General features: G+C 34.8%; 1 protein-coding gene across 1 annotated transcript in view; it reads right to left on the bottom strand.

Moving 5' to 3' along the window:
- LOC128236475 (uncharacterized) overlaps positions 1 to 12,041 on the bottom strand; it is a 32,262-nt gene that overhangs the window by 691 nt on the left and 19,530 nt on the right. Inside the window, exon 7 of the mRNA XM_052951351.1 lies at positions 268 to 360. Within this exon, the coding sequence (XP_052807311.1) occupies positions 268 to 360 (93 nt within the window). The remainder of the gene's footprint in view (positions 1 to 267; positions 361 to 12,041) is intronic.

Raw genomic sequence — 12,041 nt, 5'->3', positions numbered from 1 at the left:
ATATATATACATTTTACAATGTAGGCATTAGTTTAGGCATGAACATCGGATATTTGAATTTTACCCTAACATATCGAAGATGTAATATGCTTCCCCGAGTGCATGTAATCGAAGTAGTAAAATATATAATGTTTGAGCCAACATCGCAGTCCGCATCTCTATTTTATATAATAATATACGTTATCAAATAAGTATGATTAAATTATTAATATAATTGTTATATATATATTCGCCATACCTAACCGATACTGTCAACTTTGGTATTACCTTCTAGACACAGACAAATATCTGCTGTATACCCCGTTCCGCAAACAGCCCCGGACACACAGTCAGTGCTTGCGGTACAGAATGCACCTAACGCTGGAAATGTATACAAACGAAAGTAGTTCAACATAAAAAAGTAGCAATGCAATCAGTTAGTGTTCGGGCACAAAAATACTTAGGTAGGAAAGTTATCAAGTCAAGCAGTGTTACGTTTAAACATGTTTTTTGACAAAAGCAATGGTTATATTTTTACACAGTCATAGTGTTCAAATCAGCACATACATCATAATTTCGCAAAGTTGCAAATATTACCATATTTGTTTTTACATACTATAAATATGGTTTTTATTTAAATGTTCTACGAATTCAATACCTTAATTACAGACTGTAAATAAACTAGAAACGACAAGTTAAAACCATAAAAGGTTAACGTTAATAATAAACACCGGTAATTTAAAGGTTTTCTATGTATACATGTCAAATAAGATTGGTATGAATTGTAAAGCAGAGTAATGTTGATATATGTACATAGCACACAAATCATTATTGTAATAACTTTAATACCAAAATGAAAAAAGGCCGTTTAATAACGTTATATAATATGAGAATATTATTTTAGAAAAATGTTATATACGAATAAACCAACCATTGATTATGTATCAACTATGAAGAGTGAATAAGCAGCTTCTTAAAATATCGTTTTTACTTGCCAGTTATATTCACATTACGTGAATCTATCTAACTAAATTGAAAAGTTCAAAATCATATGTGTTTAGGGTGTAATATACAATATTTTTAAATAAATTATACATTTATTGCTGGATTTCCTATTGAAGAGAGTGGCAATGATCCAAACAACTTTAGAGGTATAACATGTTAAGTTTCATTGCAAAATTATTTCCAAATTAAAGAAGGTTTTCAAATTGGGCAGAAAGTTACCCTGTACTTCTGGAACCACAGGCAGGTTTTAGGGATAGTATGGGAACCACAGACAATAGTTTTGCCTTGCATGGACTAATAAGTCAATCTATAAATCAATATAAGCAATTATTCTGCACATGTATTTACGAAAGTATTTTTTCCTACAATGAAAACCTTCGGTTTAAGATGTTAAGACGTGGTATTTGTTGTAGACCTTTTAATGTTAAAAAGTCAATGTATAGCCATGCATGTACAAGGGTTAAGCTTCAAAATGACAAAGGTGCAGTATTCTAAAGTCATCTAGAGTTAAGGGTCAATGCCTTTCGCCACATTTGTTTTATATTTATATTAATGTTGTAGAATATACACTTTATCTGAACAGAACAATATACATGGTGAGAAAAGGTTTAAAGAAAGCTTCAAGACTCCTGATCATACAATTGAACTATTTGATGAAGTGTTTGATAAACTTATTAAGTCAGTTTTGTTCCATGGGTCTGATGTTAGGGACACCATGAGAAGAATTCATTCGCAATATATCAAATATGTAAATTCAGTAAAAACTTGTACACAAAATGATTTTATCCTATCAGAGACGAAAAGACTTGATATATTGACGAAATGCATTAAACATTATTAGGTACCGGTTTAAATTAATTTGTTCCCCGAAACACAAATGCATTTATCTTATCTACAAACTAATATTAATATTGAAATAAGTCCTTTTAAACAAATAATTGGGCTTCAAAAGTTCAATTTGTTCTAAGATAATTGAGATTCTCTTATGTATGGTTATCTCAATTTGTTGGAGAATACCCTAATTTTTTTCTACTTTTTAAACAAAGACTAACAGTAAACTTTGTTCAAAATGTTAATCGTAGACTCAACGATTCTTCTAGAGCTATGTTTTAAAGCAATATTTTTTTTAAATTCTATTTAAAATATGTTAATATTGAAAAGTATAGGAATGCTCTCAGCAAATTGAGATTATCATTGCATTTGCTTAATATTGAAAATGAGAGGAGAAATAATACAGACATTGATGATTGGCCCAGTCAATCATGTAACATTTCAGAAGATGAGTTTCTCTTCGTTTTTACATGTAATTTGTATTCCGAAATTATACAATGCTACCTGGCTAGATTTTATTGAAGAAATCCAAGCATGTTTCAAACTATTGAACTTTTTATGTCAAATAATGTTTATAAAAGAAATGACATCGCTGTATTTGAACATAAAGCTTTCGAAATTAGAAAACAGTTTACTCTATAGCTTAAACATGCTTATAGATGGTATTATATTGTGCTGTATGTCTTCCGAAAACGTTATAACTATTGGCATGTCAATATCTAATTTACATTCATTTTCTCTACCATAAAAGTAACGTATCCGTAACGATCCATTTTATTTTTAGATTAAGGTAAGCAAGGCTTTTCAAGGAGTAAATAAAGCGTAACGGACGTGTCGGGACTTAGGCGGTACCTAACAATTCTTGATAAACATTCCAATTATTTATATATATATATATATATATATATATATATATATATATATATATATATATATATATATATATATATATATATATATATATATATATATATAGTATTTATGCACTGTGCTGTTTGTAGAGTTGTGTGCTGATCTATGTTTCTTGTTTGTGAATTTGTGTTCTATGTCTTTGGCGTTGCCCATTGCCACTAAACCGGGTTTATGTTTAAACTTTTTGCTACTGAGCATGTTTCTGTAGCTTTTTGCATATATATTGTAATAAAGACTAATAGCGATGACGTCATGGACATGCATACACTTGTTTCAAGACCGAGTACTTACTTATATTAGGATTGAAAGCTTTTAAGCGTCGGAACACTTGAGATATGCGGTTTTCTCAGGGTGAAAACATGACAAAAACAGTTGAATTTTCTTTTACATGTTTATTCTTTAATATATATTAACAAACTTAACATGTACACATTCATACAAAATAATCATACAAAAAACTTTTAGAGCAAAACGACGCTAAGCTGATTTAATAACCATAGGAACAGGATATGTAACCGTCTTTGATTACTCGTTTATCGAACCCAGTCTATAATCTTTATTCTGTGATGTTGCCAATAGACGGGCGGAATCCCGATCACGATAAATTTTAAACTGGTCAGCTACTGTGACAACATCGTTTTTGTTTTCCGTTACCATTCGTTTTAATGTGTCAAAGTTGATGTCTAGACAGTTTTTATAATTTAACGTAATTCGCCGTACTTTACAATGTGTTATCTTTCCGTCCATGTCAGGGTGAGTCAACTGTTAAGCATAGTTTTTAGGGCCACCCGTAACGAACACTTTTATTGTATTCCCAGGTGTCTCGTCAGTCAGGTAACCTAATTAGTCCCCTAAAGTCGGTACCGATTCTCCCGGTTGTGTTAAAAAAATGACGAAATCCGTGTCCGCATAAAGAGCTCTGGGACCTAGTTTTTCCAAGTACGAGTATAGTTTTAAACGAGCTTGAGCCGTAGTGTAGGCAGCTATGACTACATTTGTTTTCTCTGAGGTTTCAATGAACTCTTCATTATAATTCCATCTTAATTCTACCATGTCCTCAGAAACAAAGTTCGAAGTCAGTTTGTCGAAGTATATGGACGGATCGTCAATGTATTCGACTTGCGACATCTTAGGTCTCTGACCAAATTTCCCCTTGAACGAATTCAACATTAGTTTGGCCAAAGCACGCATTCCATGATTCTTTTTGATGTTGTTATAATCCAACAAAACACCTTCCTTCTCATGGTTTAGCTGAATGTATTTCCGTTTATAAGTTTCCGTTTTACACCAGTCTGGCCAACCGCTGGCTTCCTGTTTGATTTTAAGAAATGTATTGACATACTCGGTAAACAGACCCCCCACCTTTTGTCTCAACGTCATACTGGGATATATGGTCGAAATTCAACACTTCGTTTATAACGAGAACGCGGTACCCCTTTTCAATCGCCTGTTTTAATTCGTCAGTTACCCAAGTACCAATAAAACACCGTTCACTTTCCGTATGTGTACAAGACTCTTGTTGGCGTGTGTCGGCACAGGTTTTACATAAAGCAAACAGCAATTTACCATTCATTTTACAAGGTATTACAGGCACAAAGAGACCTTTGGGTGGCAGGACCTTACATTTAATGAGACCTTCATGATTATCGATACTGTCGAAATCTTCAGTGATGATGGAAGGGTGACCCATTGGTATTTTTCCCGTTTTATTGATAAAAGGATACAGTGATGTAATATCATAGTAGTTGAGTGTTTCATCCCGACTAGCTTCCTTAAATAAGGTGAAAGTTTCAGTTCTACCTCCAAAGAAAGCATCTCTGGGTTGTAACTGAGTAACATGTTCAATACTATGTACATGTGTAACCGTTTCTTCATTGTTTTTCATTTGTTGTTCAAATTCAGATTCCCAGATAGATTGGTAGATGTAGCCATTGCCTACCAAATATTTATTTTTGTCTTCTGATAGAGTTCGCCCATGGTCAATTTACTGACATATGTATTGTAGACTGGGCCTACATAAGGGATTCCCGTGCCAAAAGTCCCCGTGAAATTCAAGAACCACATTTTGGTCATTTATTTCATAATACCCGTCTACTTTGTAGGGACCAATGAATTTTTCTCCACCGTTTCGAGCATGATGAATACGTATACCAAGTGTATGTAATAGGTATTTAAGCTACTGGAGAGCTTTCACAAATTGACCTTGTTCAGGATTGCAACCGTGGGAAGGTATCGGACCTATACTCTCTTGGCTCAAAAAATTAGTACGGAATACACGCTGACAAGCCGAGGCTATAGTTTTACTTTTTTCAAATGGATCAACACCAGTAATATGCATAAAATCTTGTCTAAATATCAACGCACATCTTTTTGATATGTCCACATTTGATTTACAGTATTTGAGAATTTCATGTTGGAAGTCAAAGGTTTTGTGTTGTTGTTTTTTGTACCAATTTAAGAATTTGGCTCTATCGTCAGGTTTCATAGCGTCTAGGTTGCAATAGGTCAAGTCAGGTAAATGGTCCAAGACATTAGTATGATGTTCTTTCTTGTTATAGAGATGTGGAAAATACCCTTTGGCTAATTCAGAAAAGCCTAACATTTTTGGGAGTTTGGACAAAGCCATTGGCAGAAAATTTAGAGAATCGATCATCTTGACTTTACTGTTAGGTTCAAACAATGACATAATTTAAGCACCGTTGGGAATGAAACTTGGCAGAATTCCATTTTTGTACAAATATTTCAATATAGGGTAGGAATCATAACCCTGAAAATTGTGACAAAGAACAATGGCCCCATAGTTGTTTTCTGAAAACAACAATCACAACAGGCCATTACACATAGTTCTGTTTATAGTTTTGGAATAGTCTTCACAACGTTAGTAGTTTTTACAGGTCGAATTTCCCTTGACAGTTGGTGTCTTGTGTAAAGTATAGCCCTCTAGTCCTTTGGAATATCTGTTACAGTGTTGGCAATGAATCCAGTCTTCTTCGCTTTGTTGATGTATTTTGTAACAGGCATAGCACACGTTGTTACATTTGTGTTTCTCCATGTGATCGTACCCTTTTTGACATTTTGTACAGAAATACTCCTTCCTAAAAAAGCAGGCATACTCGTGATGACATCGTAGTGTTGCTCATGGTAATATAATAATATTTTATTGTCTGATTTCGGACCTTTGTAAATAATACCATTGAAATGATCCTTCGAAATTACGTATTGTTGGTAGTTAACTAACACGGTCTGGAACTTTTTAATTTCATTAACACTGCAAGGCCCTCGTGACACGTCAGCCTCACTGTGTAATTCTTCAGCCAGTTGTCTTTGTATATCACGCCTTTGGCGAATACTGTTCCATTTTTCATGTTTGTCCATTCTCGCTTTAGCTGTGCTTATAGCTTTGGCACAACATAAATCGTCATTGTTTTATTCGTATAATACATTGTTTTTCTTTAAGATGTCTATCCATATTCGCAATGGTGCGCTTCTGACGACCGCTACCGTTAGCCATATCCACATGTGTGATGTCGAGTTCCAAACCTTCGTCAATAACAAAGTCTTCATTGGACTGAAGTATTCGTTCCCCTTCAGACAGAAACCTGACAAGCGTGACTTCATGAAGACGAAGAAATGGTATCACTATAGGATAGTCCAATGAAGGACTCTGTACTGTCATGCGTATTAAATCTTCTGTATTGGAGTGTGATGTCACGTCCTCCAATATGGCAGCAAACACACGTTTCAATGTGTTTAATATATTTGTGACGTCATTGACATCGATGTTTCTAAACTGTTCTTGATGTATGGAGGAAGTGGTTCTAAACTTTTCCATTTTCTGTTCTTTAATCTTCTTCATGACATAATATTGGCGAGGATCGTCGTCTGTCTTCAGTCTTTTTATTTTATAGTCCTCTTGAGTATCCGAGGGTCGTTTGGCTCCACCTCTGATCTGATGTTTTTTTCCAGCATATGACGTTGTAGGTTGTCAGAACGACTAAATGAACGGCCACATTATGACAGTGCACATTGTGTATGTTAGTGTGCTTGTCCATGTGTCTATTAAAGTTGTCTTTTCTTGTGAATTGGGCACTGCAGATATCGCAACGAAAACGTCTCCAATGATTCGCCATCCTTTGGTGTTGGAGGCTCTTTTTATCGATAGCAAAATCACACTCTGGACGGTTGAAAGCCATGAATTCGGTGTCTTGAGAGATATTGAATGTCATGTTACAGACCTACCCTTATTAACTTTTAATACCTCACTTAACTTAAACCGATCTGTGATTGGTCAATTTATATAGTCACGTGATTGACTGATAAAAATAGATGTTAAGTTCGTTTTGAAGGGCTGAGTATGTAAATATATTTTTATTATAAAAATGAATAATCAATATAGTTCCCTTGAACAATGACAAGGAAACAAAATATGTATTAGTTTATTATACAGAGCTGGTTTTACATATTTTAGTAATATTTTAAGAAAACTGAATACCACGTGAATACTCCTACTGAAAAACGACATATAGCGTGTTAAATTAAATTCTTCAATACGTTCAAAGCAAGTTTAAAGATGGCACACGTAGTGTTAACAGAGCTGGCGTGCATACCCGATCTAGTGATAATAGCGGTCATTTAGGGTCAGGACCTCTCACTAGACGGTGCCACTCCATCTTTACCTCGCCCTATACAATGACTCACACCAACATTAAGACGGTCTGATGACGTTTCCATATCCATAGAAGCTAATTAAACGATACGATGTATTGCTATGTACAATGACAGCATAATATGTTTTCAGTTGGTTTTTGATAACACTTCACTAAGAAGTAATTAGTACATACATTTGGAACTAGTATGAATTGAGGGACTGTACCTTTCGCTGTCTAGACAAAAGATTCCGCTTTTTTTTATATCTGCTTACCAATGTTATAAGATTGTTGACAACAGATCAGATTGCATATTTTCATATTTCTGTTCGAAAATTAATGTTTTATGGCTTAAACCAATACTACCGGTATTATGCGTGAATATGCCTAATAATAGGGCTGTTGATGTTGTTGTTGTTAATCCTGTTGTTTGTTTTTAAAAGAAGAAATGCAACAGCTAAAAAAAACAAAAAACCCCCAACTTGTTTACCTTATCAAAACAATGGTAAATAAACAAGATGATCTATATGTAATTAGCATTCTATTTAAATCAGACCCAAATATAATCTTTAAAATACATTCACAAAATATACATTTCAATTAAACACTTATCCTAAACGCTTCGCTAACAATAAAAGTACACCTATAAGTCTCTCACAACCGCTCCCATTAAATAATCCGACATCAGTGGTCAAGTTTTTAAACGTGTAGTTTATAAAAACTGTTGCGCCTTACATGCGCTTTACAGTGGATAAAATTAATATAGGGTTTACACTGTAAATAGAGAGCAGACGATTTAAGTTTACCTGTTAATCCAAGACTGGACGCTTCGATAGAAATGATATGGACAAAACGAGCGCCCCCTTATAAACTTCAATTGACAATTTGTAACATGCAACTAATTGAAACTATTTTTAGCGCACTACGAATGGTCCTCAATATAAACAGGACGTGTTTAAACATGTCGTTAACTATAGAGGTACATTTTATTAGTCTCTTATAAAACTTAACCGTTAAAAAAAACCGATATCAAGGGCATTTTTTTTAAGCGTCCAGTTTATTAATACTGTTTAGCAGACGATTCATCGTGGATATAATCAATAGCGGGTTAACATTGTAAGTAGAGAACAGACCATTTAAGTTTACCTGTTCTTTCACGTCTAGTCGCTTCGATAGGAATGATACACAACAGACAGAACACTCCCTTATAAACTTCAAATGACAAATTGTAACATGCACATAGTTGTAACTATTTTTGGCGCATTACCCTTTTTTCTATATATAAACAGAACATGTTTAAACGTGTCAGCCGTTAAACTCACTATTCATATATGGACTCCTTGTGAATTGATATTGCATTCTTAATGGGTTTTCTTTTATATTTAAAGTTTGCTTCTTTTCTTTTGTGTTTTATTTACAAATGTCTATAAAGTTTACATTGGATTAAACAACGAATATATATTCTTTGAAAGAAAAGTATTAATCAGATTTACAATAAATACACAAACAACAGCATTAGCAACAACAACAACAGCCCTACTATTAGGCATATTCACGCACTGCATGGCTGATGTTTTTGGTATTCATTTTTAATGTAATTCATATATCATTATGTGACTATTTAACGAATAAATAAGGTAACATTATTATTCCTCTTTTTAAATGATACATTTGTATAGACCTCATAAATTTTCTAGGAAGCTACTATGAGTATGGAGGTGTCATTTTAGACCGACTTAGTATTGGTGTCGGGTGGTGTACGAAGCCAACACTAGGAACCGCTCAACGGTGCTATAGTTATGTCATTGTTTGAACCTAACAGTAAAGACAAGATGGTCGATTCTCTAAATTTTCTGCCAATGGCTTTGTCCAAACTCCCAAAAATGTTTGGCTTTTCTGAATTAGCCAAAGGGTATTTTCCACATCTCTATAACAAGAAAGAACATCATACTAATGTCTTGGACCATTTACCTGACTTGACCTATTGCAACCCAGACGCTATGTCGATAGAGCCAAATTCTTACATTGGTACAACAAAAACAAACACAAAACCTTCGACTTCCAACATGAAATTCTCAATTACTGTAAATCAGACGTGGACATATTAAGAAGATTTGCGTTGAGATTTAGACAAGATTTTATGCATGTTACTGGTGTTGATCCATTTGAAAAAAGTAAAACTATAGCCTCGGCTTGTCAGCGTGTATGCCGTACTAACCTTCTGAGCCAAGAGAGTTTAGGTCTGATACCTTCCCACGGTTACAATCCTGAACAACTTCAATCTGTGAAAGCTCTCCAGTGGCTTAAATACCTATTACATACACTTGGTATACGTATTCATCATGCTCGAAACGGTGGAGAGAAAGTCATTGGTCCCTACAAAGTAGACGGGTATTATAAAATAAATGACCAAAAAGTGGTTCTTGAATTTCACGGGGACTTTTGGCATGGGAATCCCGTATGTATGCCCAGTCTACAATACACCCTGTCAGTAAATTGACCATGGGCGAACTCTATCAGAAGACATTAGACAAAAATAAATATCTGGTAGACAATGGCTACATCTACCAATCCATCTGGGAATCTGAATTTGAACAACAAATGAAAAACAATGAAGAAATGGTTACACATGTACATAGTCTTGAACATGTTACTCAGTTATAACCCAGAGATGCTTTCTTTGGAGGTAGAACTGAGGCTTTTACGATATTTAAGGAAGCTAGTCGGGATGAAACACTCAACTACTATGACGTTACATCACTTTATCTTTTTATCAATAAAACGGGAAAAATACCAATGGGTCACCCTTCCATCATTACTGAAGATTTCGACAGTATCAATAATTATGAAGGTCTCATTAAATGTAAGGTCCTGCCACCCAAAGGTCTCTTTGTACCTGTAATACCTTGTAAAATGAATGGTAAATTGCTGTTTGCTTTATGTAAAACCTGTGCCGACACACGCCAACAAGAGTCTTGTACACATACGGACAGTGAACGGTGTTTTATTGGTAATTGGGTAACTGACGAATTAAAAAAGGCGATTGAAAAGGGGTACCGCGTTCTCATTATATAAGAAGTGTGAAATTTCGACCAAATATCCCAATATGACGTTGAGACAAAAGGTGGGGGGTCTGTTTACCGAGTATGTCAATACATTTCTTAAAATCAAACAGGAAGCCAGCGGTTGGCCAGACTGGTGTAAAACGGAAACTTATAAACGGAAATACATTCAGCTATACCTTGAAAAGGAAGGTATTTTGTTGGATAATAACAACATCAAAAAGAATCATGGAATGCGTGCTTTGGCCAAACTCATGTTGAATTCGTTCAAGGGGAAATTTAGTCAGAGACCTAACATGTCTCAAGTCGAATACATTGACGATCCTTCCATATACTTCTACTAACTGACTTCTGACAGAGAGGAGGTGACGGGCGTGAACTTTGTTTCTGAGGACATGGTAGAATTAAGATGGAACTATAAAGAAGAGTTCATTGAAACCTCAGAGAAAACAAATGTAGTCATAGCTGCCTATACTACGGCTCAATCTCGTTTAAAACTATACTCGTACTTGGAAAAACTAGGTCCCAGGGCCCTTTATGCGGACACGGATTCCGTCGTTTTTTCAACACAACCGGGAGAATCGGTACCGACTTTAGGGGACTATTTAGGTTACCTGACTGACGAGACACCTGGGAATACAATAAAAGTGTTCGTTACGGGTGGCCCTAAAACTATGCTTATCAGTTGACTCACCCTGACATGGACGGAATGATAACACATTGTAAAGTACGGCGAATTACGTTAAATTAAAAAAACTGTCTAGACATCAACTTTGACACATTAAAACGAATGGTAACGGAAAACAAAAACGATGTTGTCACAGTAGCTGACCGGTTTAAAATTGTTCGTGATCGGGATTCCGCCCGTCTATTGACTACATCACAGAATAAAGATTATAGACTGGGTTCGATAAACGAGTAATCAAAGACGGTTACATATCCTATCCCTATTGTTATTAAATCAGCTTGGCGTTGTTTTGCTCTAAAATGTTTTTTGTATGATTTTTTGTATGAATGTGTATATGTAAAGTTTGTAAATATATATTAAAGAATAAACATGTAAAAGAAAACTCAACTGTTTGTATTATGTTTTCACCATGCGAATACCGCATATCTCAAGTGTTCCGACGCTTAAAAGCTTTCAATCCTAATATAAGTAAGTTCTCGGTCTTGAAACAAGTTTATGCATGTCCATGACGTCATCGCTATTAGTCTTTATTTCAAGTCCAGACACGTCCGTTACGTTTTAATAACTCCTTGAAAAGCCTTGCTTACCTTGAACTAAAAATAAAATTCGTCGTCTGCAAGCTATAAATAGATCCGGTAGACCATCGTCAAAAATTGCCTTAGGTTTATAAGGCCAAGACACGGTATTAAACAATTAAAACGCAATAAAAGTGCTGGTCCAGATAATTATTTAAATATGCTATACATGGAAATACCGTGTTAAACCCCTTTTTTACAATCACTATTTAATATTATTCTCAAAACTGGTTATTTTTCCAGAAACATGGTCTGAAGGATATATATAGTGTCACTGCATAAGAAAGGATCTATTCATAACCAGGAAAACTACAGTGGTATTTGTTCCTCACAACTAGATGAA

The sequence above is a fragment of the Mya arenaria genome, chromosome 6 (genome assembly GCF_026914265.1).
Source record: "Mya arenaria isolate MELC-2E11 chromosome 6, ASM2691426v1".
NCBI classification, from domain to species: Eukaryota; Metazoa; Mollusca; class Bivalvia; order Myida; family Myidae; genus Mya; species Mya arenaria.
The sequence above is the reverse complement of the archived record's forward strand: the minus strand, read 5'-3'. Positions and strand labels throughout refer to the sequence as shown.